This window comes from Pseudophryne corroboree, chromosome 9 (genome assembly GCF_028390025.1).
Source record: "Pseudophryne corroboree isolate aPseCor3 chromosome 9, aPseCor3.hap2, whole genome shotgun sequence".
Classification (NCBI taxonomy): domain Eukaryota; kingdom Metazoa; phylum Chordata; class Amphibia; order Anura; family Myobatrachidae; genus Pseudophryne; species Pseudophryne corroboree.
Window position 1 is genome coordinate 463,702,379 of NC_086452.1, and position 21,992 is coordinate 463,724,370.

A 21,992-nucleotide genomic window follows, 5' to 3' on the forward strand; every position below is an offset into this window, starting at 1 on the left:
ACTGAATAATCTTCCCACTTATGAATAACTGGCCATACTATCCAGTAGGGTACCTGGGCTCCTGGCTGGGGCCCAGTGTGCACTGAGGGCTCCGATTGCTGTAACTATATGTATTTTTCATAATAAACCCTACCTAGGGCCTCGTAAGGTCTTAATCAGGCTCTGGTTGAGCCCATAAGACAGCTGCCTGTACCATGAAGGCATCAGACACACATAAACCAGGCAGACTACAGAGATTTTAGTACTATTCTCCATTACCTGCAGCCTCTCGATTATATTGCGGTAGTCCCGTGATGCGGTCAGCACAGAGTCACGGCGGGCGGCATTCCGTACGGACATTCGCCAATTCATGGCGGTCTTCTGTACAATGTTATGGCTCTTCAGAAACAAGTTGTTCACCTGACTGTCCAGGTCCACCGGGATGGCTATGGCACGGCTCTTGGCTGCAGACGAGAGACACACAGATGAAGCCTCGTCACTCCATGACACGCTGCAGCCCATATTCTCCTCACCTGAGCCTCCACCGCCCCACGGCCTTCCCCATACACATTACCTCAGCCACCGCCCTTCTTACCCACATCTGACAGCACCCGGATACAGCTTTCCACCGAGGCCTTCTGGGCAGGTAGGAGCCAGCTGCAGTGATAGACCCTGAAGACCGCTTGCAGGAGCTGGACAAACACCGGCTGCCGCGTCTGGGGACAACACAAAGCGCCAGACTGCAATGGAGGCCAGTATTATGTGCACAAGCCCCAGATTAATAACGTGACTCGTGTTTAGGGTGAGACACCTTGCCAAACAAAGAGGTGCTTTACCACACTACCCAGATTCAGTATTGTGCGTTACAGGAGACACCCAAAACCCCCCGAGTGCCCCAACACCCCATTTTACCTGTTTCATTTGGGCGAGCATAGACGCCTGCATTGAGAACACTGCAATTAGCGTAATCTTCTAATAGCGTCCAACCACAACCAGAGAACGCACCAATTAAGCATACAGACTGCAGAACACCAACACTGGACTCCTGATTCACAGCTACTAAAGTGTCCCAATCGTTCACATACAGAGAACGGCATTCTGTGGCCTGGCCACCATTCACAACAGATCAGCCAATCAAAATACATGGTCTTCATGAGACTACTGCTAATTGAGGAGCTACATAAATTGATAGAGACTCTTATTTGGTGTCTGCACAGTAGGACATGTACAAAAAGGGCGCATCCAAATAGGATTTAAGAGTTAAATGTGAATTAAACATTTTGAATGTTCTACCTCTGTGAAGAGGATTTCTACAGGGTGTTTCTGTTTCCTCCCACAACTACTTGTGGTTCCTAAGTAAAATTGCCCCAATAAGCGTGGCAATGAAATTAGGTTGCAGAAACAACTGGGGAAGTAATGGATTTAAAAAAAAAAAAAAAAAAGGAGACATTGTTTCCCCCAGCACCCTGAATGATAACAGTAACCAGATATAAATCCCACATAATATTAGAATTCAGAGATCTTAGTTACACATATTTGCGCAAATGTGTGAAGCTCCAAAGCCGCATCAAGGCGTCTCTGTATATTTGGGGTCCCTAGCACTATATCTAGGTGCAGTGTTTGGCACCCCAAAACACACCCTGCACCTAGATATAGCGCTAGGGACCCCAAATATACAGAGACGCCTTGATGCGGCTTTGGGGCTTATTCACACATTTGCGCAAATATGTGCAACCAAGATCTTTGAATTATAATATTATGTGGGATTTATATCCGGTTACTGTTATCATTCAGGGTGCTGGGGGAAACAAGGTCTCTTTTTCTCTTGCTTAGAAATACCCCTCCCTTTCGGAGCACCTGAATGATATTATTAAGCTGATTGAGCATCTACCATTATAGATGTCTGAAGTAATGGATGGGAATGAATAGAAACTAGCATCCTCTGTACAACGCTGTATAATATGCATTCATTTGTTCTTAATCTTCAAGTTTTGTTATTGAGTGCAGGGAACTATATTAGCCACCAGGTGTCACTGTTGCACATGATAGACTTTCCATTTAAAAAATTAAAAAAAAAAAAAAAAAAAAAAAACACACAACCCCATCAGCGCTCCCCAGACAAGATGACATCTGCCGAAATCCCAACGTACCTGCAGTGTTGTGCTCTGGTCAGAGAACGGAGAGCTGAAAAAAGTATTAACGATGCTCATCACCGTCTCCGTGACATACCGCTCAAGAACCAGGTCGGCGTGCTTCCGGTCACTAGTGCTGTTGCACACCTGAGGAATGAACAAAGCCACCATGGACCAGATGATCGGCCAATTGCAAGGACACGCCGCTCACCCGCAACAACCGGCTGCCCCTGAAGACAGCACAACCCTGGTCTATGCCGCACTATAAGTGGAATCCTCACCCTGCAGATGTCAACCAGGAAATTCTCAAAGAGCTTCCACATGTGGTTACTGGTGTAGATCTCCTTCATCTCCACTTCTGTATCCACGTAGCAGTGGTTGAGGAAATTTATGTACGCGATCTTCACCTGTGAGGAGACAAACATCTATGAAGAGAAGGTAGGGGTTGGAGAATTATTTCTATAGATGTAGTTTGAGTAGATCCACTGGATCTCCACAGCAGCTAGTCTACCGTCAGGTGGCTGCGATCAGACAACACCGTTCATGGAAGTCATCTAGTGATCTTACAGGAAAGCGGTACCAAGTTACTGGCGGGTAGGATCTGGTCTCTCCTTCGGGCCTCCTTGTATATCAGGCCTCTTGTGGTGGGAGCTTTGATATAAAATACCCCCTGAACCCCAGTCCTTCACAGGTATGGAGGAGAGGGGTTTTCCTAAATAAAGTGGAACATTTAAAACTAAACTGCAAAAAACATCCAAAGACTGTCCGGTCAGAATGTGGACTCTGAAATGTCAACCAGGACTTTATGTCAACATGTAAATAACGTAGACCGTACATTTGCCGTTTCAGGGTTAGTGCATATGTTAGCCTACAGGTAATCACGATGGTCTAACTGTATCGTCATCTCTGAATGCCACCGTTTCCATGTCAGCCTAATGACCATGTCAACTCTTGATACTGCACCCACACCTAAGGAGCCCATCCAGGTGGTATTAAACTTGTCCTCTTCACACCGAGGTCTCAGCGATCCCACCTCACTCACCTCTGGGATACAGTCCTCGTGCGTCACCACTCGCACAATGTCGTCCAGCGGGAGCAGAGAGTTGCACTTGATCTCCGTGTAGACGTTTTTGCCTTCCGTGCACACAGCCAGGAGCTCCACCAAGTGAATGTGGTACATCAGAGGACTGTTCTCATCCATTCGCTCCCTCTCGGAACGCATCATCTGCACCAGCGTCTGGAACGATGCCCGGTCATTGTAGAAGACCAGGACATCCTCGCCAGAGTTCACCAGCTGAAGGGGAAATGAGGAAAAGTCAGTAGCCCATGCTTAAAGACAGCCCTGGCGTCTACTCAACTGAGCAACACAAGGCGGAGAACCAACAGGCGGCGGACACCTACCTCGGCCATGACTATATCCTGGCACTTCTTAATGAACCTGCTCTCTGCCTTCACAATGGTCTGCAGGAACTTTATGTACTGAACGCTCCGCCCGTGAGTCTCTATGCAGTGGGCAAAGTGCTGGACCACACGCTCGTTGATCTCGCTGCACAACTGGAAATTGTTCATGAAGATGTGTTGCATGGTGACAGCTTCCAGAATCTGTAATCGCCAAAACAGACAAACTCAGCCCATGATCGAAGCGGCGACCAGACTGGAAAGGTTTTACTACAGCTGCCACCCATAACGTCTAGGGTCCAAAACCATTGCACCGTAATTGCAACTGGATTTGTCAGGCAGAAAAGCAGATATGGGTTTAACACTCTGGGCTGGAGTTAGGAGCAAGTTAGAGAAAGGAGCAAGTTGCACAAATGCGGCATGGTTTTGACAAGGTGCAAATTGCTCCCATCTCTGTCCAAGATCCTACGCAAGATACTCCGACCAGAGCAATTTGCCCATTTACACAGAAAGCAAAGTTAATTTCAACCCAGAGGGCAAATCGTACAAACAGCTTCAGGCCATCAGGAGGCAGACGCTTGTCAACCGTACACATCTGGGGTCAAAATGCTCCTGGTTATTAACGGCTGCCTTGCCGACACACCACATGCAGAACACAGCACTTGCACGCAGAGCGGCTCTCACCCCAGGAGTCAGGAACAGGTTGATGTGCTTATGGAGCAGAGCCTGGTTCTGCTGGTTGCCGGCACAGAAGTTCTGCAAGAATTCGTGAGCGATGCGCATGATCTCCTGCATACGTGTGTCCTCTGTCTGACAGGGAATAAGCGTGACACGTGTGACATGTTCTTATACTACATACAGAATGCAGCCTGTGGTAAGACATCCTAATAGCCAGCTCACTAGGGCATCCAAAATGTAGAACTCGTTACAGACTGTGGGGGGGGAATTTATGAAATTGGGCGCACAGTTTATAAAGCGGGTTTTTTATGTTGACCGTGCACATTAAATTAAGCTCAAATTACGCAATAAACTTGGTTAAAGCTAAAACGAATATACTTCACCTTTTCGTACGGTATTTGCAGCAGTTCTAGCACCACGCTGTGGGCTCCCATGTTGCGGAGCAGGCGCTGCTGCTGCTTGCGGTTTCGGCGTCCGGAGGTGTTTTCCTGCACGCAGAGCCGGCTGAGCCGCAGGAGTATCTACGGGGAGGAAGAGCCGCCAGATCTAGCACATACAACACTACCGCAACCCCAGCTCTGTAACCGCTCAGACTCACCTCTCTGACCACCCGGTAGTTGTAGCTGCTCGTACTCTCCGGTTTCTTCGGCTTCCCAGATCCCTCCTACAGACGCAGAATACCGCAGGTTAAATGCACATCGTTAAACTGTATCCAACTCCTAAAGTCTCGTTATTCCACTGGGTGAATGTGTAGACCGTGTAGCAAACGATTGACCTCACTGAGGTAGGATGTACCTCATGCTTCAGCCATGACACAGTACATGGTGTGCGAGACAATCTTCCACGCAGGAGTAGCAAGTATTCAGACCGTCAAACTCTCTCTGTGCCCACCCCCACCCCCTACTTTGAGCAATGGCGGCTGCAGCATTTAATAGGCAGGAACCGGGTACTGTGTTAATACAGACGAAAGAAAAGATTGCGCAAAATACAGGGTTTCAGGGGGTCACTCTGACCTGATCGCTCGCTGCAGTTGATCGCAACGATCAGGTCAGAACTGTGCATGCGACGGCGCTGCAGTGCACCAGCGCACGGCTGACAGCAGACGGCTGTCGTTGCCTAGCGATCGCCTCTGCCTGATTGACAAGCAGAGGCGGTCGCTGGGCTGGAGAGGGCGGCACGGCTGCATTTGCCCGCCGTTTTGTGGGCGCGGTCCGGCCAACGCAGGTGTGGCTGGACCATGCAAGGGGTGGGCCGCAGCAGCTGCGTGACGTCACACGTAGCCTGTGGCTGGCCGGGAGTTACTCTACAAGTACAAAAGCGCGATTGTCATGTCCCACGATATATGTGTTTCATGTGTTGTCATGTTTTTATTGCAGAGCTTTGCATTTTGTTAAAATTTGGCCTCCTGATTTCCTGTAGCCAGGTTCTGATGTCATTAGTCCTGCCCTCAGCTCTGTGTGTGTCTGCCATTTTAGATTCTGACCAGCTCTGGTAAATCATCATCTTTTCACCTACTGCTGTTTTGTGCATAACTACAAGAATATCAGCTTGAAATAAACCCTCATCTGGATTCTTCTCACTTGTCTCGGAAGTTGAGTTGACACTATCTGATAAAGTCTCTTGGTGTGAGTACTGGTTAATGTAGACATATACCTAGAGTAACTGTCTGAAGAAAACTATACTTACAGCCTAGTTATTGAGTCAGAAAAGCGATGCTTTTGTACTTGTGCAGGGGGGAGGGGCGGCTTGACATGTGGGGCGGACTTACACGTCGGTGTAAGTGATCGTAGCTGTGCCAAATTTAGCACATCTGCGATCAGGTCGGAATGACCCCCTCAGTCTGTTACACTAAAGTGTAAGAATAAAGCAGTTTTGCATCTGTGGACTACATGCAAAGTCAGCCAGTATTTACCCTGCACGCAAACCTAATAAATGTATTTGCCCCCTCCCATTGCAACACAGTATGTTCTGGGGCAAAGCATTTTTTTTTTTTTTTTGGCTTAGGTCTCAACTCACAATCAGCCGCTACAAAATATTACAGAGCAGGGATGAAGTACGCCAAGCAGAGTTCAGATTTTTCATCTTAAACAGAGTTTCAAAACGAAAAAACAAAATAAAAAATTAGCAAATCTGTGAAATGGTCAAGGAACTGAAAACTTTTGGAAGACCATGTATTAATACAGCCGGCCCAGTGGCTGCCTCAGTGTTACTACAGGTACTCCTATCGGAGACCAGAAGCTGAGGGACTGAATGCAAAGTAGCAGTTATGGCTACACTACTTTATCTCCTTAAAGAGCTGAAACTCCCCTCCTTTTTGTCCGCATTCCCCGCCGAGGGCTCCGAGGCCTCTTCAGGACCAGACCCCTTGTACACCCACAACTCTGACTTCTCCACAATGGACCTCAGCTGGTCCAGGTCCTGCTTTATCTGCTTGTAGTTGTCCACATCCTGGCTGGTTACTAGAAGCTGAACCTACAAGCAGAGAACATTGGTCATATGAGAAATACAATCTACACCCACCTATAGCCGTACGGTCCTCTATCTACTTACCTGCTTGAAGGCTTGCAGCACCTCCTGTCTCTGGCTGAAATGCCTGAATAGAAGATGAAGGGCCCCCGACACTAGGGGAGGGTAGTCATGCATCGTAAGGTGCAGGAGGACACGGAGAAACGTGCGCCCCCCATCGTCATCCAAGTCTAGGGGCGTATTCTCCTCACTACAGGGAGACAGGAGGCTTCATTACTACCCACTTAGCGGTCAGTGTTCACTATATGCAAATCAAAGCCAAAATAACCAAAAAAAAAAAAAAAAAAAAAAAGATTTATGGTAAGAACTTACTGTTAAATCTTTCTGCGAGGTACACTGGGCTCCACAAGGAATAACATTGGGGTGTAGAGTAGTATCTTGATCCGCGGCATCAACAAGCTCAAAGCTTTGACTGTTCCCAAGATGCACTGCGCCGCCTCCTCTATAACCCCACCTCCGTGCACAGGTGGTCAGTTTCGTTAACCAGCCCAATGCAGTAGCAGGTACTAGAGACGGCAATCATAAACAGCCACATAAACCATGCACTCACCACCACCGGGGAGGGTGTCAGCGGCTAATGCCATATAAACCCAAAGAAGCAAAGTGCGTCAGGGTGGGCGCCTTGTGGAGCCCAGTGTACCTCGAAGAAAGATTTAACAACGGTAAGTTCTTACCATAAATCTCATTTTCTGCTGCGGGGTACACTGGGCTCCACAGGGAATGACATTGGGGATGTCCTAAAGCAGTTCCTTACGGGAGGGGACGCACTGTAGCGGGCACAAGAACCCGGCGTCCAAAGAAAGCATCCTGGGAGGCGTACGTATCGAAGGCATAGAACCTAATGAATGTGTTCACCGAGGACCACGTAGCCGCCTTGCACAATTGATCAAGGGTCGCACCACGGTGGGCCGCCCAAGAAGGTCCAACAGGCCGAGTAGAATGGGTTTTCATGGTAGCAGGAGCTGGCAGACCAGCCTTCACATAAGCTTGTGCAATCACCATTCTAATCCATCTAGCCAGTGTCTGCTTGTTAGCAGGCCAGCCACGTTTGTGAAAACCAAACCGTACAAAAAAAAAAAAAAAGAGAATCAGGATTTCCAAATGGAGGAAGTTCTCTTCACATACATACGGAGAGCCCGTACCACATCCAAAGACCGCTCTTTAGATGACACCTCAGGAGAATTAAAGGTCGGAACTACAATTTCCTGATTAAGGTAGAAGGAAGACACCACCTTGGGCAAATACCCCGGACGCGTTCTAAGAACCACACGGTCACGGTGAAAAATCAGATAGGGGGACTTACTGGATAAGGCACCAAAGTCCGAGACCCTTCTAGCTGAAGCGATAGCCAGCAAAAATAAAACCTTAAAAAAAGGGAGAGCCACTTAAGGTCCGCAGACGCAAGATGTTCAAACAGACTCTTGCAAGGCCTCCAGAACCACCGACAGATCCCAAGGGGCCACAGGTGGAACATAAGGAAGTTGAATCCGCAACACGCCCTGAGTGAAGGTATGAACATCAGGTAGGGCAGCAATCTTTTTCTGAAACCAAACCGACAAGGCAGAGATGTGAACCTTGAGGGAGGCCATATGAAGGCCTAAGTCCAGGCCCTATTGTAGGAAGGCCAATAGTTTGGCCGTACTAAACTTGAAAACGTCATGATTATGAGATGCACACCAAGTAAAGTAAGCATTTCAGACCCTATGGTAGATCAGAGCAGAAGTCTGCTTACGGGCCTTCAACATAGTTTGAACGACCGCCTCTGAAAAACCCTTAGCCCTCAGGACGGAAGCTTCAAGAGCCATGCCGTCAAAGCCAGATGGGCCAAGTCCTGGTAAACACAAGGGCCCTGAACGAGGAGGTCTGGTCATTGTGGAAGTAGAAGGGGACGATCCAACGAGAGGCCCTGTAGATCGGAGAACCAGTGCCGCCTGGGCCACGCTGGAGCGATCAGAAGTAGGTTTCCTCCTTCTTGCTTGAACTTCCCTATTACTCTGGGCAGGAGTGACACCAGAGGGAACACATATGGCAGCCGAAAGTTCCATGGAATTGCCAGAGCATCCACGAACGCTGCTCAGGGATCCCTTGTCCTTGCTCCGAAGACCGGAACCTTGTGATTGTGTCGAGACGCCATCAGATCCACGAGAAGTTGAAACACCTTTGGATGGAGGCTCCATTCTCCGGAGTGTACGTCCCGACGACTGAGAAAGTCCGCTTCCCAGTTTAGGAACCCCAGAATGAACACTGCGGATATGGCCGTCAGATGGCATTCTGCCCCCTGAAGAATCCTTGATACTTCCCTCGTTGCCATGCGGCTTCGAGTGCCGCCTTGATGATTGATGTATGCCACCATGGTGGCGTTGTCCGATTGTACTTGAACAGATCTGTTCTGTATCAGATGCTGGGCCATTGTCAACGCATTGAACACTACCCGCAGCGCCAGAATATTTATCGGGAGTAGAGACTCCTCCTCGGTCCTCCGACCCTGAAAAGAAAGAGAGAGAGAAAGAGAAAGAGAAAGAGAGAGAGAGAGAGAGAGAGAGAGAGAGAGAGAGAGAGAGAGAGAGAGAGAGAGAGAGAGAGAGAGAGAGAGAGAGAGAGAGAGAGAGAGAGAGAGAGAGAGAGAGAGAGAGTTGTTCCAACACCGAGCCCCAACCTCTCAGACTGGCATCCGTCGTCAGCAGGACCCAGTTGGATATCCAGAAAGGACGGCCCCTGCTCAATCGATGGTCCTGAAGCCACCAGCTCAGTGACAGGCGGACCTCCGGAGACAAGGAGATCATGTAAGATCTGATCCGGTGAGGCAGGCTGTCCCACTTGGTCAGAATTAACTTCTGCAGAGGGCGAGAATGGAATTGCGCATACTCCACCATGTGGAAAGCTGACACCATGAGACCTAGCACTGCCGAATGAAATCGACACTTGCGGACGAGATAGGAAGCATCGAATCTTGTCCTGAAGTTTCAGGACCTTCTCCTGAGACAAGAACAACCGCTGGTTGTGGGTGTCCAATAACGTTCCCAGGTGTACCATGCTCTGAGCAGGAACCAGGGATGATTTCTTCCAGTTGACAAGCCACCCGTGGGCCGTCATGACCTGGACAGTCAAATCTAGATGAAACAGGAGAATTTCTGGGGAATTTGCCAGGATCAACAAATCGTCCAGGTACGGCAGGATCCTGACCCCTTGACGGTGGAGTGTAGCCGTCATGACCGTCATTACTTTGGTGAAAACTCAAGGAGCCGTTGTCAAACCAAAGGGTAACGCCCAAAATTGGTAGTGAAGGTTGCCCACCGCAGACCTCAGGTACTGCTGATGAAACACTGCAATAGGAATATGCAGGTAGGCATCCCGTATGTCCAGGGAGACCATATAGTCCCCAGTCTCTAAGGCCAGAATAATAGAGCGAAGAGTTTCCATACGAAACTTGAAGATCCTCACGTGCTTGTTCAAGGACTTGAGATTGAGAATGGGCCGCGAGAACCAGTTCGGTTTCGGGACTAGAAACAGCGGTGAATAGAATCCTTTGCCTCACTGAGCCAGAGGCACCTGTACCACCACTCCTGTGGTCAGGAGGGATTGTACCACTGAATGGAGAGTGTTTGCCTTCATCGGATCCAAAAGGAACATCTGTCAGGCAAAATCGATGAGGGGGACGGTTCTTGAAGGGTACGGCGTAACCTCGAGTGACGACTTACCCTACCCAGGTACGCGAAGTGGTCTTCAACCATTCCTGGGCAAAACCTAGAAGTCGGCCCACCACCCCGGGTTCCCCCAGAGGGAGGCCCGCCCCGTCATGCGGCTGGCTTGTCAGATTAGGAAGCAGGCTGACGGGCAGCCCAGGCCCGCTTCGGTCTGGGCTGGTTTGGAAGCACGAGTCTGCTTCGGGTACGCCCGACCTTTTGCTTTACCTGGAGGATGAAAGGGCAGAGGGAAAGTACTTTTAGCCTTGTGTGTGGAATGAGCCGTACTAGGTAGGCAAGCTGTTTTAGCAGTAGTCAGATCAGCCACAATCTTATTCAGGTCTTCACCAAAAAGAATGTCTCCTTTAAAAGGAAGCACCTCCAGGGTTTTCTTAGAATCCATATCCACCAACCAGGTTCTCAACCACATGATATGGAGAGCCAAGATGGATGTAGTGACAGCCTTAGCCGCCAGCACCCCGGCATCAGAAGCCGCCTCCTTAAGGTACAGAGAAGCCGTGGCAATATATGAGAGACATTGTCTAGCATGATCAGAAATGTCGGAAGGCAGCTCCACCTCCAGCTCCTGAGCCCATGCTTCAACAGCTTTAGCAGCCCAAGTTGCTGCAATGGTTGGCCTATGCGCAGCCCCTGTTCGGGTATAAATCGCTTTTAGACAACCCTCCACACGTCACTGGTGGATGTCCCTGATTTTATCTCATTCTCAACACCTGACGGACATACGTCAGGAATCCTGGGAAAATCCAGGTACGAAATTCACACCGCATAAGAGACTGTTGGCTCGCTATCCTCGCTCTGCGGAGCGATATAAAAATTGGGAAACTCCTCCGCCTGTAGATTCTAATGTGGCTCGCATGGTAGTTTCCTCCTTGCTGGAGATGAGGAACTGTGACAATCACCTGTTGAAAATACAATTTTTGGATTGCTGCCAACACTAGCTCCCTCTCTGACAGGGAAGCCGGCGGAGCAGATTTGAAAAATCGGCGAGGAGGCAAGTCTTCGAATTCCAGCCTGTATCCCCGAGAAACAATCTCTAATGCCCAGGGATCCACCTGCGAGTGAACCCAGACGTGGCTGAAAAACCGAAGACGAGCCCCCACCAGATCTGCCTCCCCTCGGAAAGCCCCAGCGTCATGCGGTGGACTTTGCAGACGCAGGGGAGGACTTCTGCTCTTGGGAACTAGCTGTGTGCAGCTTTTCCCCCCTGCCTTTCCCTCTGGCAACAAAGGATGATCCACGTACCTTCTTGTTTTTATTGGAACGAAAGGACTGCATTTGATAATGAGGTGCCTTTTTTGTATGCTGCGGGGGGACATAAGGTAAGAAATTTGACTTACCAGCCGTAGCGACAAGATCCGAGAGACCGTCTCCAAACAACTCCACCCCTTTGTAAGGCAAGGACTCCATATGCCGCTTTGAATCGGCATCTCCCGTCCACTGTCGGGTCCACAAGAGCCGCCTAGCAGAAATAGACATAGCATTTATTCTGGAGCTTAATAAACAAATGTGTCTCTGAGCATCCCCCATATACAAGGCAGCATCTCCGATATGCTCTATGGTCATTTGAATGGCGTCCCTATCTAAGGTGTCAATTTCCGTAGATAAGGAATCTGCCCATGCCACAACCGCACTACAAACCCAGGCCGACGCCATAGCCGATCGAGCAATAGTACCGGAATGATTGTAAATGTGCTTTAAGGTAATTTCCTGCCTGCGATCAGCAGGTTCCTTGAGGGAAGCCGTATCCTGAGAAGGCAGTGCCACCTTTTTGGACAAATGTGTCAGCGCCTTGTCAACTTTTGGCGAAGATTCCCAGCGTATCCTATCAGTTTGTGGAAAAGGATACGCCATGAGAATCCTTTTGGGAACTTGTGGTCTCCTATCCGGAGATTCCCAAGCCTTTTCGCATAAGTCACTTAATTCAAATGAGGATGGAAAAGTGACTTCAGGCTTTTTCCCTTTATACATGTGTAACCTCGTGTCAGGGACAGGGGGTTTCTCAGTAATATGCAAAACCTCTTTAATGGCCATAATCATGTACCGTATACCCTTAGCCACCTTCGGCTGTAATTTTGCATCTTCATAGTCGACTCTAGAGTCAGTATCTGTGTCGGTATCCGTGTCATCGATCTGGGATATGGTGCGCTTCTGAGACCCCGAAGGGCCTGGCGCCCCAGGGACAGGCATGGACTGGCAACCTGACTGATCCCTAGCTTCTGCCTTGTCTAATCTTTTATGCAATAGATTGACATTTGCATTCAAGACATTCAGCATATCCACCCATTCTGGTGTCGGCGTTGCCGACGGCAACCTGACATTCAAGCACTCCCCCCTCCACATTAAGCGAGCCTTCCTCGTCAAACATGTCGACACACGTGTACAGACACTTCACACACACAGGGAACCCCTTTCCTGAAGACAGTATCCCTGTCAAGGCCCTTTAGAGAGAGAGAGAGAGAGAGAGAGAGAGAGAGAGAGAGAGAGAGAGAGAGAGAGAGAGAGAGAGAGAGAGAGAGAGGGGGAGAGAGAGAGAATGCCAGCACACACCCCAGCGCAATAACCCTGGAGACCAACACAAATTGTTTTTCCCCAGCAGCGCTGTATAATATGTAAACCGCCAATTATGTGCCCCCCTCTCTTTTAAGCACCCTTTCCCAGAGTGTAAGCAGGGGAGAGTCCGGGGAGCTTCCTCTCAGCAGTGCTGTGGAGAGAAAATGGCGCTGGTGAGTGCTGAGGGAGAAGCCCCGCCCCCTCGGCGGCGGCCTTCTGTCCCGCTCAAACTTCGTAAAATATGGCGGGGGCTCTTATATACATGTACAGAGCCCACCTGTACATGTATATAGTCTTTTTGCCATGCAGAGGTTTATATTGCTGCCCACGCGCCCCCCCCCCCCCCCCCCCCGCACCCTTAGTGACCGGAGTATGTGAGGTGTATGGGAGCAATGACGCACAGCTGCAGTGCTGCGCGTTACCTCAGTGAAGCTGAAGGCTTCTGCCGCCTGACGACTTCTGTCTTCTGTACTTCTAGCTCTGTAAGGAGAACGGCGGCGCGGCTCCGGGGGTGGACGCCCAGTAAGAACCTGTGTTCACCCCCTCTGGAGCTAATGGTGTCCAGTAGCGAGGAAGCAGAGCCTATCATTGACAAGGTGGTCTGCTCCTCTCCCCTCAGTCCCTCGATGCAGGGAGCCTGTTGCCAGCAGTGCTCCCTGTGAAAAAGTAGTAAAAGGTAGAAAAAAAATCCAAGCAAAAATGCTTCTAGGCAGAGAACTCTGGAGAGCTCTCTGCAGTGCACCCATCTTGCTCTGGGCACAGTGTAAAACTGAGGTCTGGAGGAGGGGCATAGAGGGAGGAGCCAGTGCAGACCCAGAGTCCAAAGCTTTCTTAAAGTGCCCTATCTCCTGCGGAGCCCGTCTATTCCCCATGGTCCTTACGGAGTCCCAGCATCCTCAAGGACGTTAGAGAAATTATGCACCATAAAACTGCACTGGACTAGCAATACAAAGTAATACTCAGTATAGCTATATATGTAAACAGTAGATATAACAAAACACAGTAGATACTGAATGTATATCACAGGGTGTTTGTACCACACAACCCTGAATGTATGCACTCTTTCTTAACCAACACTGTCCCTTGACAGGTAGAATACTAAGTGTCCTGTAAGATACACAGCGCTGGCAGAGGAGGATTTGCCCCAGCAGTCCCAAGAACAGCGCAGCTCCGTGTGATGGCGGCTGACAAGGAGTGAGGGAGATATATGCAGCTCCAGGGCGGGAACTTTTACCCAAATGGCGCCATGGGGCTGGGGGAGGGGCTACAGGTTAGCCCTTATCCCCCTGCTGGCTTCCCCACCGCGCACTCCGGGCCGTCAAAAACGTTTTTTTATGAGAGAAAAAAACCCCACCTGTGACCTGTGTCCCGGTGACTAGTGGAGCGGTAAAAGTGGGCCAAAGAGACCCCTTAAGTCCCCATGTACCTGCGGCCACGCGATCCGGGAGGACAGCGGTGAGTGTGTGTGACTAACAGGAAAGACACCGGAGCCTCTGCAGTAGTGACCCGGCGAACAGGGCGCGGGAGTATACAGCGCTGCTGGGGGAGTGATGGAGCTGCAGCAGAGGTGGTCTGACATTCAGGAAAGCTGCAGCCCTTGAAGTCTTCAGATTTCTTCTTTCTTCTGAAATGAAGCTATAATATGTGCTGCAAGAGCATCCCCCCTGTTGATTGCCTGCTTACTGCATGGCACCAACTTACAAACTGAGCTCCTGTGCACGGAGGCGGGGTTATAGAGGAGGCAGCGCTGTGCATCTTGGAAACAGTCAAAGCTCTGAGCCTGTTGGTGCCTCGGATCAAGATCCTACTCTACACCACAATGTTATTCCTTGTGGAGCCCGCAGCAGAAATGGATCTGTGCAGCATTCACTACAGAAGCCCATTAGGGTCATGTCAGGCCACACTGCAACCTCTCTGGCACCAGGACGGATTCGTTCCAACAGCCTGCCCTATGGGACCTCAGTGATGTCATGAAGCGTCATTGCCCAGTTACTGCACGTCAGACGGCATCACGTCCCCACAAGTGCGGGCAGAGGAGAGATTACGCTAAGCAGCTCTTTCATTCACAATGATCCTGTAACCATGGCTACAGCATTACCTAGATTGTGATCTGTTCTGAATGAATGGATGGATGCACCGTCCACTGCAGAACACCTCTTTATGCAGCAATACAACAGATGATTCAGTTGGATGCACGCAACACTCAGCATAGAGACCGCACAGTTTCACAATGCGGTTCTGCAGAGACAGGGGGAGGGGGGGGCGGCGGATGCATCTCCCTTATGCCCATAGGCTACAGTGGTTAATAAATTAAGAAAAAATGATTCACGTAGGAGTTGGAGGATAAAACTTCCACCACCCAGATACGCACCTTCCTCCGAAAATCCCTTCCGCCTGTTCCTCAATGTGTTCAAAGTCCAGGGTGCCTGAAGACGGAAACATTATTCAATACACAATGCGTCAAACGTATAATTGTGGAACATTGGAATGTCATGCCCTTACGCCAAGGGTGGGGAACCTCCGGCCCGCGGGCCGAAGCCGTTTGGTCTGGCCCACCAGCTTGTGTCAGTGAGACACGCTGCCGCTCAGTCCGGCAGCAGCGTGTCTCAGCTGTCAGAACAGGGAGACAGGGAGGAGAGCGCGGCTGTCGAGTGGGAGCGGAGGCGTGTAGTACTGCAAACCAGCCGCCGGTCCGTGAGCAAATCAGAGCTCGCGGACCGGCAGCCAATCAGGAGCTGCGGCTGCCGGTCCGCGAGCTCCGATTGGCTCTCGAACCGGCGGCTGGTTTGAAGTACTACACGCCGCCGCTCCCACCCGACAGCCGCGCTCTCCTCCGTGTCCCACGGTAAGCAGCACGGAGGGGGGAGGGGAGGGCATCTGTATACCTGGCACTGTGGGGGGGCATCTGTATACCTGGCACTGTGGGGGGGCATCTGTATACCTGGCACTGTGGGGGGGCATCTGTATACCTGGCACTGTGGGGGGGCATCTGTATACCTGGCACTGTGGGGGGGCATCTGTATACCTGGCACTGTGGGGGGGCATCTGTATACCTGGCACTGTGGGGGGCATCTGTATACCTGGCACTGTGGGGGCATTTGTATACCTGGCACTGTGGGGGCATTTGTGGATCTGGCACCGCACTATTGGGGGCATATGTGTATCACGTCCCATTTTAACTGGCCACACCCATTTTTTGGCGCCTCTAAGGGGCAGACCTACTGGGGGGCAGGGTAATTTTTTAAGTTAAGAATTTTTGTACGGCTCCCGAAGGATTTTATAAAAATCCAAATGGCCCTCGGTAGAAAAAAAGGTTCCCCACCCCTGCCTTACGCAGTACATTGTGTCCTATTATAACAGACCAATAAGAGTTTCTCAGCTTCTATCTGGAGCTCCCGGAACATCACCTTACCTGTATTCTACGGGCAGCGCACCATACTGTAATCTGGAGATGCAGACTCTACAGAACCTGCGCCTATTCTGTAGGATGGTAGTAACCTACTGCTTTCCTGATCAATAGCCCGCACAGTATTTGCGTGCCCGTCTTACCTGGCACCACGGTCGTAGTTTCCGAGCCGTCCGCAGCCTGAGCATTGCTTTCATCAAACTCGCACTTGAAAATGCAGAGGAGACAGGATATCCGGTAATCCAGACGCACATTCAGAATGAACTAAAAAAAAAAAAAAAAACCAAAGCTATATCGACAAGAACACAACAATGCCCCCCCCCCCCCACAAAACAAAACACACAACCCAAAAAACACACCACTACTCTAATGTACCTGTAAAATTTCAATGATCTTCAACTTCGTGTCCATAACAAGGATGTCCTCCTTCTCAGGTTCCCGCTGAGGTTTGATGACCCCTTCTGGAGCGGCCATGGGGGTCAGCGGGAGGAAACCACCACCACGCAACACCACCTGCGTCATGAGCTCTCCAACACCATGTATTGAGCGCATCACATTACTGCCCCCTGCAGGTGGGGACAGACACCATCAACTGCAAACCTACACTACAGGTTCCTACTGACCACTGTAGGTCAAGGCTTCAAGTTCTAGAGATGTATTTTGTACACTATGGCATATGTGTACAACCTTATGACCCAACAGTACTTGTTTAATCCCCATGGCCCCCCCAGTTACCTTGCTTCTCATCCCCTTTGCCCATTTTGTTAGGTGTGAAGCTGGTTGTCAGATGAACGCAGTCAAGTATCGCCAGAAGGATCTTGGTCAGACGGAGAAGGTCACTGAAGTTATAGAACCCAAAGTAAATGAGATTGCGAGCCAAGTTCACCACCTGGAGAGATAAGAGACCGAATGGGGAGATATTAATTTAGATAGAGCTTTCTCGTCCGCACGCTGTAGACAACAGATGTTATCACCTCAAAAGTCAGCTTGTTCTTTTCCTTGTCCGAGAACGGAAAACGCTGTCCAACTACATCCCGCAGATACTCCTCCACAAACTCCATAGTTAGAGCAAACCTCTCCTTTATATCTTCCCTGGAAGTCCCACTGCTGTCATAGCTGCAAGACATAACACAGAATGTCAGCGCCTGCAGTCTGGAGATCAAGAAGAGTCACACAAACCCGATCCCGCTCACCCTCTCCTGCACAGACACTTACTCCTCAATCGCGATCTCCGATGGGATTTCAGACCACAGACGAGCATACTTCACCGGCGTGACTTGTTCCTGAGGGTCACGGTCGACGTGCATGTGCAGCATTAATCGGCAAAAAGACGCACGCAGGTCGAACGGCAGGTTCTCATCGGACATACAACGCAGAATGAGGTCCACATCCAGCTGGCCAGAGATCTCATTAATGGCTAAATACTGCCGGTCCAGGCACATGCGAGCAAAGAGGTTAAGTTGGTACCTGCGGTGACATTTGGAAGCAGAGTGTGGGACACTAGAAGACACCATACACATCAATAAACCAAACACTAGTCTCAACCACTCTACCTGTAATAACTTAGAACATCCTGGTCCTCCTTCTGCCCCTCTTTGGCATCTTGGGCAAGCTCCCTTACACTCTTGCTACGCGTCTCCTTCTTGCTATCCCTCCAGAAGAGCCAGACTTCCTCCTCATCCTCCCCATTTTCCAGTGGGTTCTCGCCACTTGCGACCCCTTCAAACTCAAAACGAGACAACACCAGCCTGTAGTGGAGACCACAGGAAGCAGTCAGTCAGCAATGTTCAAGTCTTCTTGGCTGTAGAGTCAGCAGTGGTCAGCAGAATACATCAGAGCGAAGTCTTACTTGGTCTCAATGAGGATGTCCGCATTAGCCGGATTCAGCACAGCTTTGCAGATCAGTTCCTGAGTTACTGGGATGGATTTATTCATGGAGACACAAAGATCAGACAGGTAGTCCAGGAACCTTTTGGGTCAAAAAAACAACACACAACATAAGAAATCCAGTACATACAAGTCCTCTTCCACCACAATTATATTGGCCAGTAAGAAAATTCCAAACAACCTATCAGGTACAGTACTCTGTCTGGTCCATATAGCATTGCATTTCACCTCACCTTGGCTCCCGGTTCTTCCTCACCAGGCTAACAAAGGTGTCTATCTCGGCAGCGGTGATGTGTTTCTCCAACAGCTTGCGGTTATTGTGTAGCAGAGCAGTGATTGTGTCTTCTGCCAAAACATCATAACCAATCTGCTTTTGCATAAAGCCAAACTGTTTGGCAATGTACTCCTGTGCAAACACAGAGAACAGGAAAGACTTCCAGTAATGAAACATGTTACAACTGATGGGGCATTTTTACTAAAGATTTTAATACAGACATTTTATACAACTTCAGAAAGAACCACTTCACCCAAAAGAGGATGGGTGCACATTGATTTATGGTCGTAAACATAATTTCTACATTTAGGTCTCAATGGTTCAAGCTGAAAATATAGGAGTCCCCAGTTATTACTAACAGACCAAATACTGCTCTATCGCTTCGTTTTTATGAGCTACAAAGGGTCTGATTCAGGAGCTGGAGGCATGAAACGTACGTCGGAGCATTTATTGGCGGTCGCCCTACTGCGACTTCATGCAAATGCCGCCATAAAGTACTTCCCTGGTATACAAAACTAATACTACTATGACCAATGCTGCACCTGATTTTTGCGGTAGTCCTGCTGAGAGTGCCTGAGTACCCGGTAACACAGCCGGCATATGTGGCGAAACGGCGCATGTCTCTGATCTCCCAGTTCTTCCAGCCGCAGCATTGGGCCATCCCCACAATCCGTGAATGGGGCCTGCAGGAGCTTAAAGATCTTCCAAAAAAAAAAAGAAAGATATAAATTCAAAACCTAAAAACATCCAACAGGGATTTAGAATTTGGGATCACAGAGCAGGCTTACCTGCTTCAGAATATTTTGTTCCCGCATCAGTTTCTGGCGCTCCCGGTTGGGTTTGTTTACGAGAACCTCTAGGACGTCCTGACCTGAATTCACCCCAGCGGTCACAAAATACACCAGTTCCTCCAGCAGCTTTGTTACAGCTCTACAATCAGAAGGGGATGGGTGAAGGGCAAGACACATTCACCAATCCTACACCCTAGTGCAAAGCAACAGGGTTACTTTCCAAGAGAGAAGTTCGCAGCCCGTGATATGTGGAACCTCACCCAAGCTCTTGGGTGTACAGAACAAATCTGTTGACCCGGCGCTGCCAAAAGCTCAGAATACATGTTCTTTGTAGGAATATTCTCTCAATTTGTTTTTTTATCCAAGGCGTACCAAGTATTATAAAAGATACACAGCATACACTGGACGCAAAATTGTTGCTCTGCAGATTGTATCTTTGCATGGCCAAACTCTCCTAGTCTTGCGAAATCCAAACAAGTATGGATGGTGTAATGGTTAGCATTACTACCTCACAGCACTGAGTTCATGGGTTCGATTCCCACCACAGCCCAACTGTGTGGAGTTTGTATATTCCTTTCTGTGCTTGTGCAGGTTTCCTCCCACAATCCTAGAATATACTGGTAGGTTAATTGGTCCCAACCAAAATTAACCCTGGTGTGTGTTTAGGGTAGACTAAATAGGCCAAGTGGTTCTTATCTGCCGTCAATTTCTAAGTTTCTATGTTAAAAGGTGAAAACAGATAAAGTCAGTCTTTACAACACAAAAATTAAACAGAACCACGGAACTGTCTTCACAGAGCTGTGGTTCTGTTTCATTTTTGTGTTGTAAAGTTGTATAGGAGCTGGGTGTGGCTCTGGAACGGGATCTGGCTGCAGTTATTGTTTGGCACAAGTGAAGAACAGTTCTTTTATATTCCAGATAAAGTCAGTCACCTACCACTGTTGAAATCTGTATACTATTTTAAGTCTTATAATGGTGGATGTGATAAGGACAGATCTAGACTGAATTATGCAATGCATTTTTATTAACCAATCTAGGAGAGTTTGACCATACATGGAGGTATGTTTTCAGATGTCCGGCGTACATATCACCCTTTAATTCTCAGTACACCTTGAAGAAAAAAAGGAATATTTCACTCAAAGAAAATTTGAGGTTTCAAACAGAGCTAGATTGACAAACTCCCTGTATACCCCCAGGATTACTTTCCAAATAGATGAAAAAAATGGGCTGTCCCATTCACGCAAGACTGGCTGCAAATGAGGAACTTTGCCCTGCTGCACAAGCAGCATACAGATACTGCTGGTGGTTCACACATTAGACAGCAGATGGCAGTATTACTCTAACTAGAACACCATCACTAATGTTCAGATCACATCCTCATGGAACTAAAAGTTTGCACTTTAAGACCTTCCCTGGATCTCTCTGGTAGGTGAATAGCAATAGCAGTAGAATAATTATTCTAGGAGGACATGACATAACCAAAAGGGCTGGTTCCCATGCTGTGAATCCAAGGAATCAGATTTGAGCATCAACTTCTGAATTAACTATTTTGTTACACATTAGATGTTAGTTTCTATGGCTTAGTTAGTGCTGCAGGGTTATTATCTGGTAACTTTCTACACGCAAAACGATCGGATCCAATTTGCTTAACTTGGGCATTCCAACGGGAGTTCGACCACACAGAACTCAGAATATCGCCCACTGGAGACTTACTGCGCCCGCTCACCTCCTCTCATTCTGTGTAATCGTTCCCTTTTCCAATTTGCCCGCAATGGACGACAACACTTTACTGGCATCATTCGCAAAGTCCAAATCTCGCACCTCTGCCGGCGACACTGGGACAATTGCGAACGCTTCCTTGTCTTCCTTTACGGGAGATGTACCGATCTAGGGACAGACAGTCATTTCAAATACAGACACTCATTTATCAGACAGTGATGCACCATATTCCATGATTAGTTAGGGCGATTTATTCCGTAATCAATAAAATGCACACAGCAGCTTCAGAGCTGTATTAGTAAAATGCCCATTTCTCGCTCGCAGGAAAACAGCCTGTATCTTTTACCCTCAGCATGACGGGCTTTTCCTCATCCTTGTCTATGGGACTGTTGGTACTGTGCACCCAAGTGTTGGTACAGAGATGCCGCAGTCTGACATAGGAGTTTCTGAAACACACAAGAGAACACGTTATCAGTGATGGACCTCAGCCAGGGACCTTGTGGAACCAACTAACATTTGTAAGGCACTTCTTTCCACCAGAAGGCAAAGTGTTGACTTCTCAAACTTGGTTAACAGACTAGTTAGAAGCATTCGGCATAGGCGGATTTCCCATTAGGCACTTGACGCATGTGCCTAGAGGCGGCACTTGGATGCTTGTGTTGGTACTGTCACCCCAAAAAGTATCAGTAACTGCTAAATATTTCCACTGTACCGTACCATATGCCATCTTAAATGGAGTGCAAATGGGTAGGACATGCACATACTGTCCGTTTAAGCAGTCCTACTTCGTAAATATGTATACATAATTAAAATAAAAAAATAATAGTTACTGGATTTTTCTTTATTATTCTATTATTAAATTGGCAATCAAATGAGGGCTTATAGCAAATAAATAAATAGGCAGGGGCGACCGTTACTGTTGGGCCTAGGAGCAACCTCAACCCTAAA

At 48.8% G+C, this 21,992-nt stretch overlaps 1 protein-coding gene across 4 annotated transcripts in view; it reads right to left on the minus strand.

Moving 5' to 3' along the window:
- Positions 1-21,992, minus strand: part of ITPR1 (inositol 1,4,5-trisphosphate receptor type 1) — a 160,065-nt gene that overhangs the window by 42,580 nt on the left and 95,493 nt on the right. For 2 of the 4 annotated variants that reach the window (XM_063941289.1, XM_063941287.1), the window contains exons 13-37: positions 21,391-21,490; positions 21,052-21,212; positions 19,323-19,464; positions 19,077-19,235; positions 18,494-18,666; positions 18,223-18,342; positions 17,927-18,121; positions 17,589-17,840; positions 17,348-17,489; positions 17,109-17,262; positions 16,749-16,939; positions 16,517-16,637; positions 15,339-15,393; positions 6,738-6,903; positions 6,494-6,659; positions 4,786-4,850; positions 4,571-4,708; positions 4,194-4,319; positions 3,513-3,713; positions 3,154-3,405; positions 2,393-2,518; positions 2,130-2,258; positions 892-918; positions 575-695; positions 259-443 (exon numbers count right to left, since the gene is read on the minus strand). In XM_063941289.1, the coding sequence (XP_063797359.1) occupies positions 259-443; positions 575-695; positions 892-918; positions 2,130-2,258; positions 2,393-2,518; positions 3,154-3,405; positions 3,513-3,713; positions 4,194-4,319; positions 4,571-4,708; positions 4,786-4,850; positions 6,494-6,659; positions 6,738-6,903; positions 15,339-15,393; positions 16,517-16,637; positions 16,749-16,939; positions 17,109-17,262; positions 17,348-17,489; positions 17,589-17,840; positions 17,927-18,121; positions 18,223-18,342; positions 18,494-18,666; positions 19,077-19,235; positions 19,323-19,464; positions 21,052-21,212; positions 21,391-21,490 (3,667 nt within the window). The remainder of the gene's footprint in view (positions 1-258; positions 444-574; positions 696-891; positions 919-2,129; positions 2,259-2,392; positions 2,519-3,153; positions 3,406-3,512; positions 3,714-4,193; positions 4,320-4,570; positions 4,709-4,785; positions 4,851-6,493; positions 6,660-6,737; positions 6,904-15,338; positions 15,394-16,516; positions 16,638-16,748; positions 16,940-17,108; positions 17,263-17,347; positions 17,490-17,588; positions 17,841-17,926; positions 18,122-18,222; positions 18,343-18,493; positions 18,667-19,076; positions 19,236-19,322; positions 19,465-21,051; positions 21,213-21,390; positions 21,491-21,992) is intronic. The other 2 variants (XM_063941290.1, XM_063941288.1) reach the window with 1 other exon arrangement.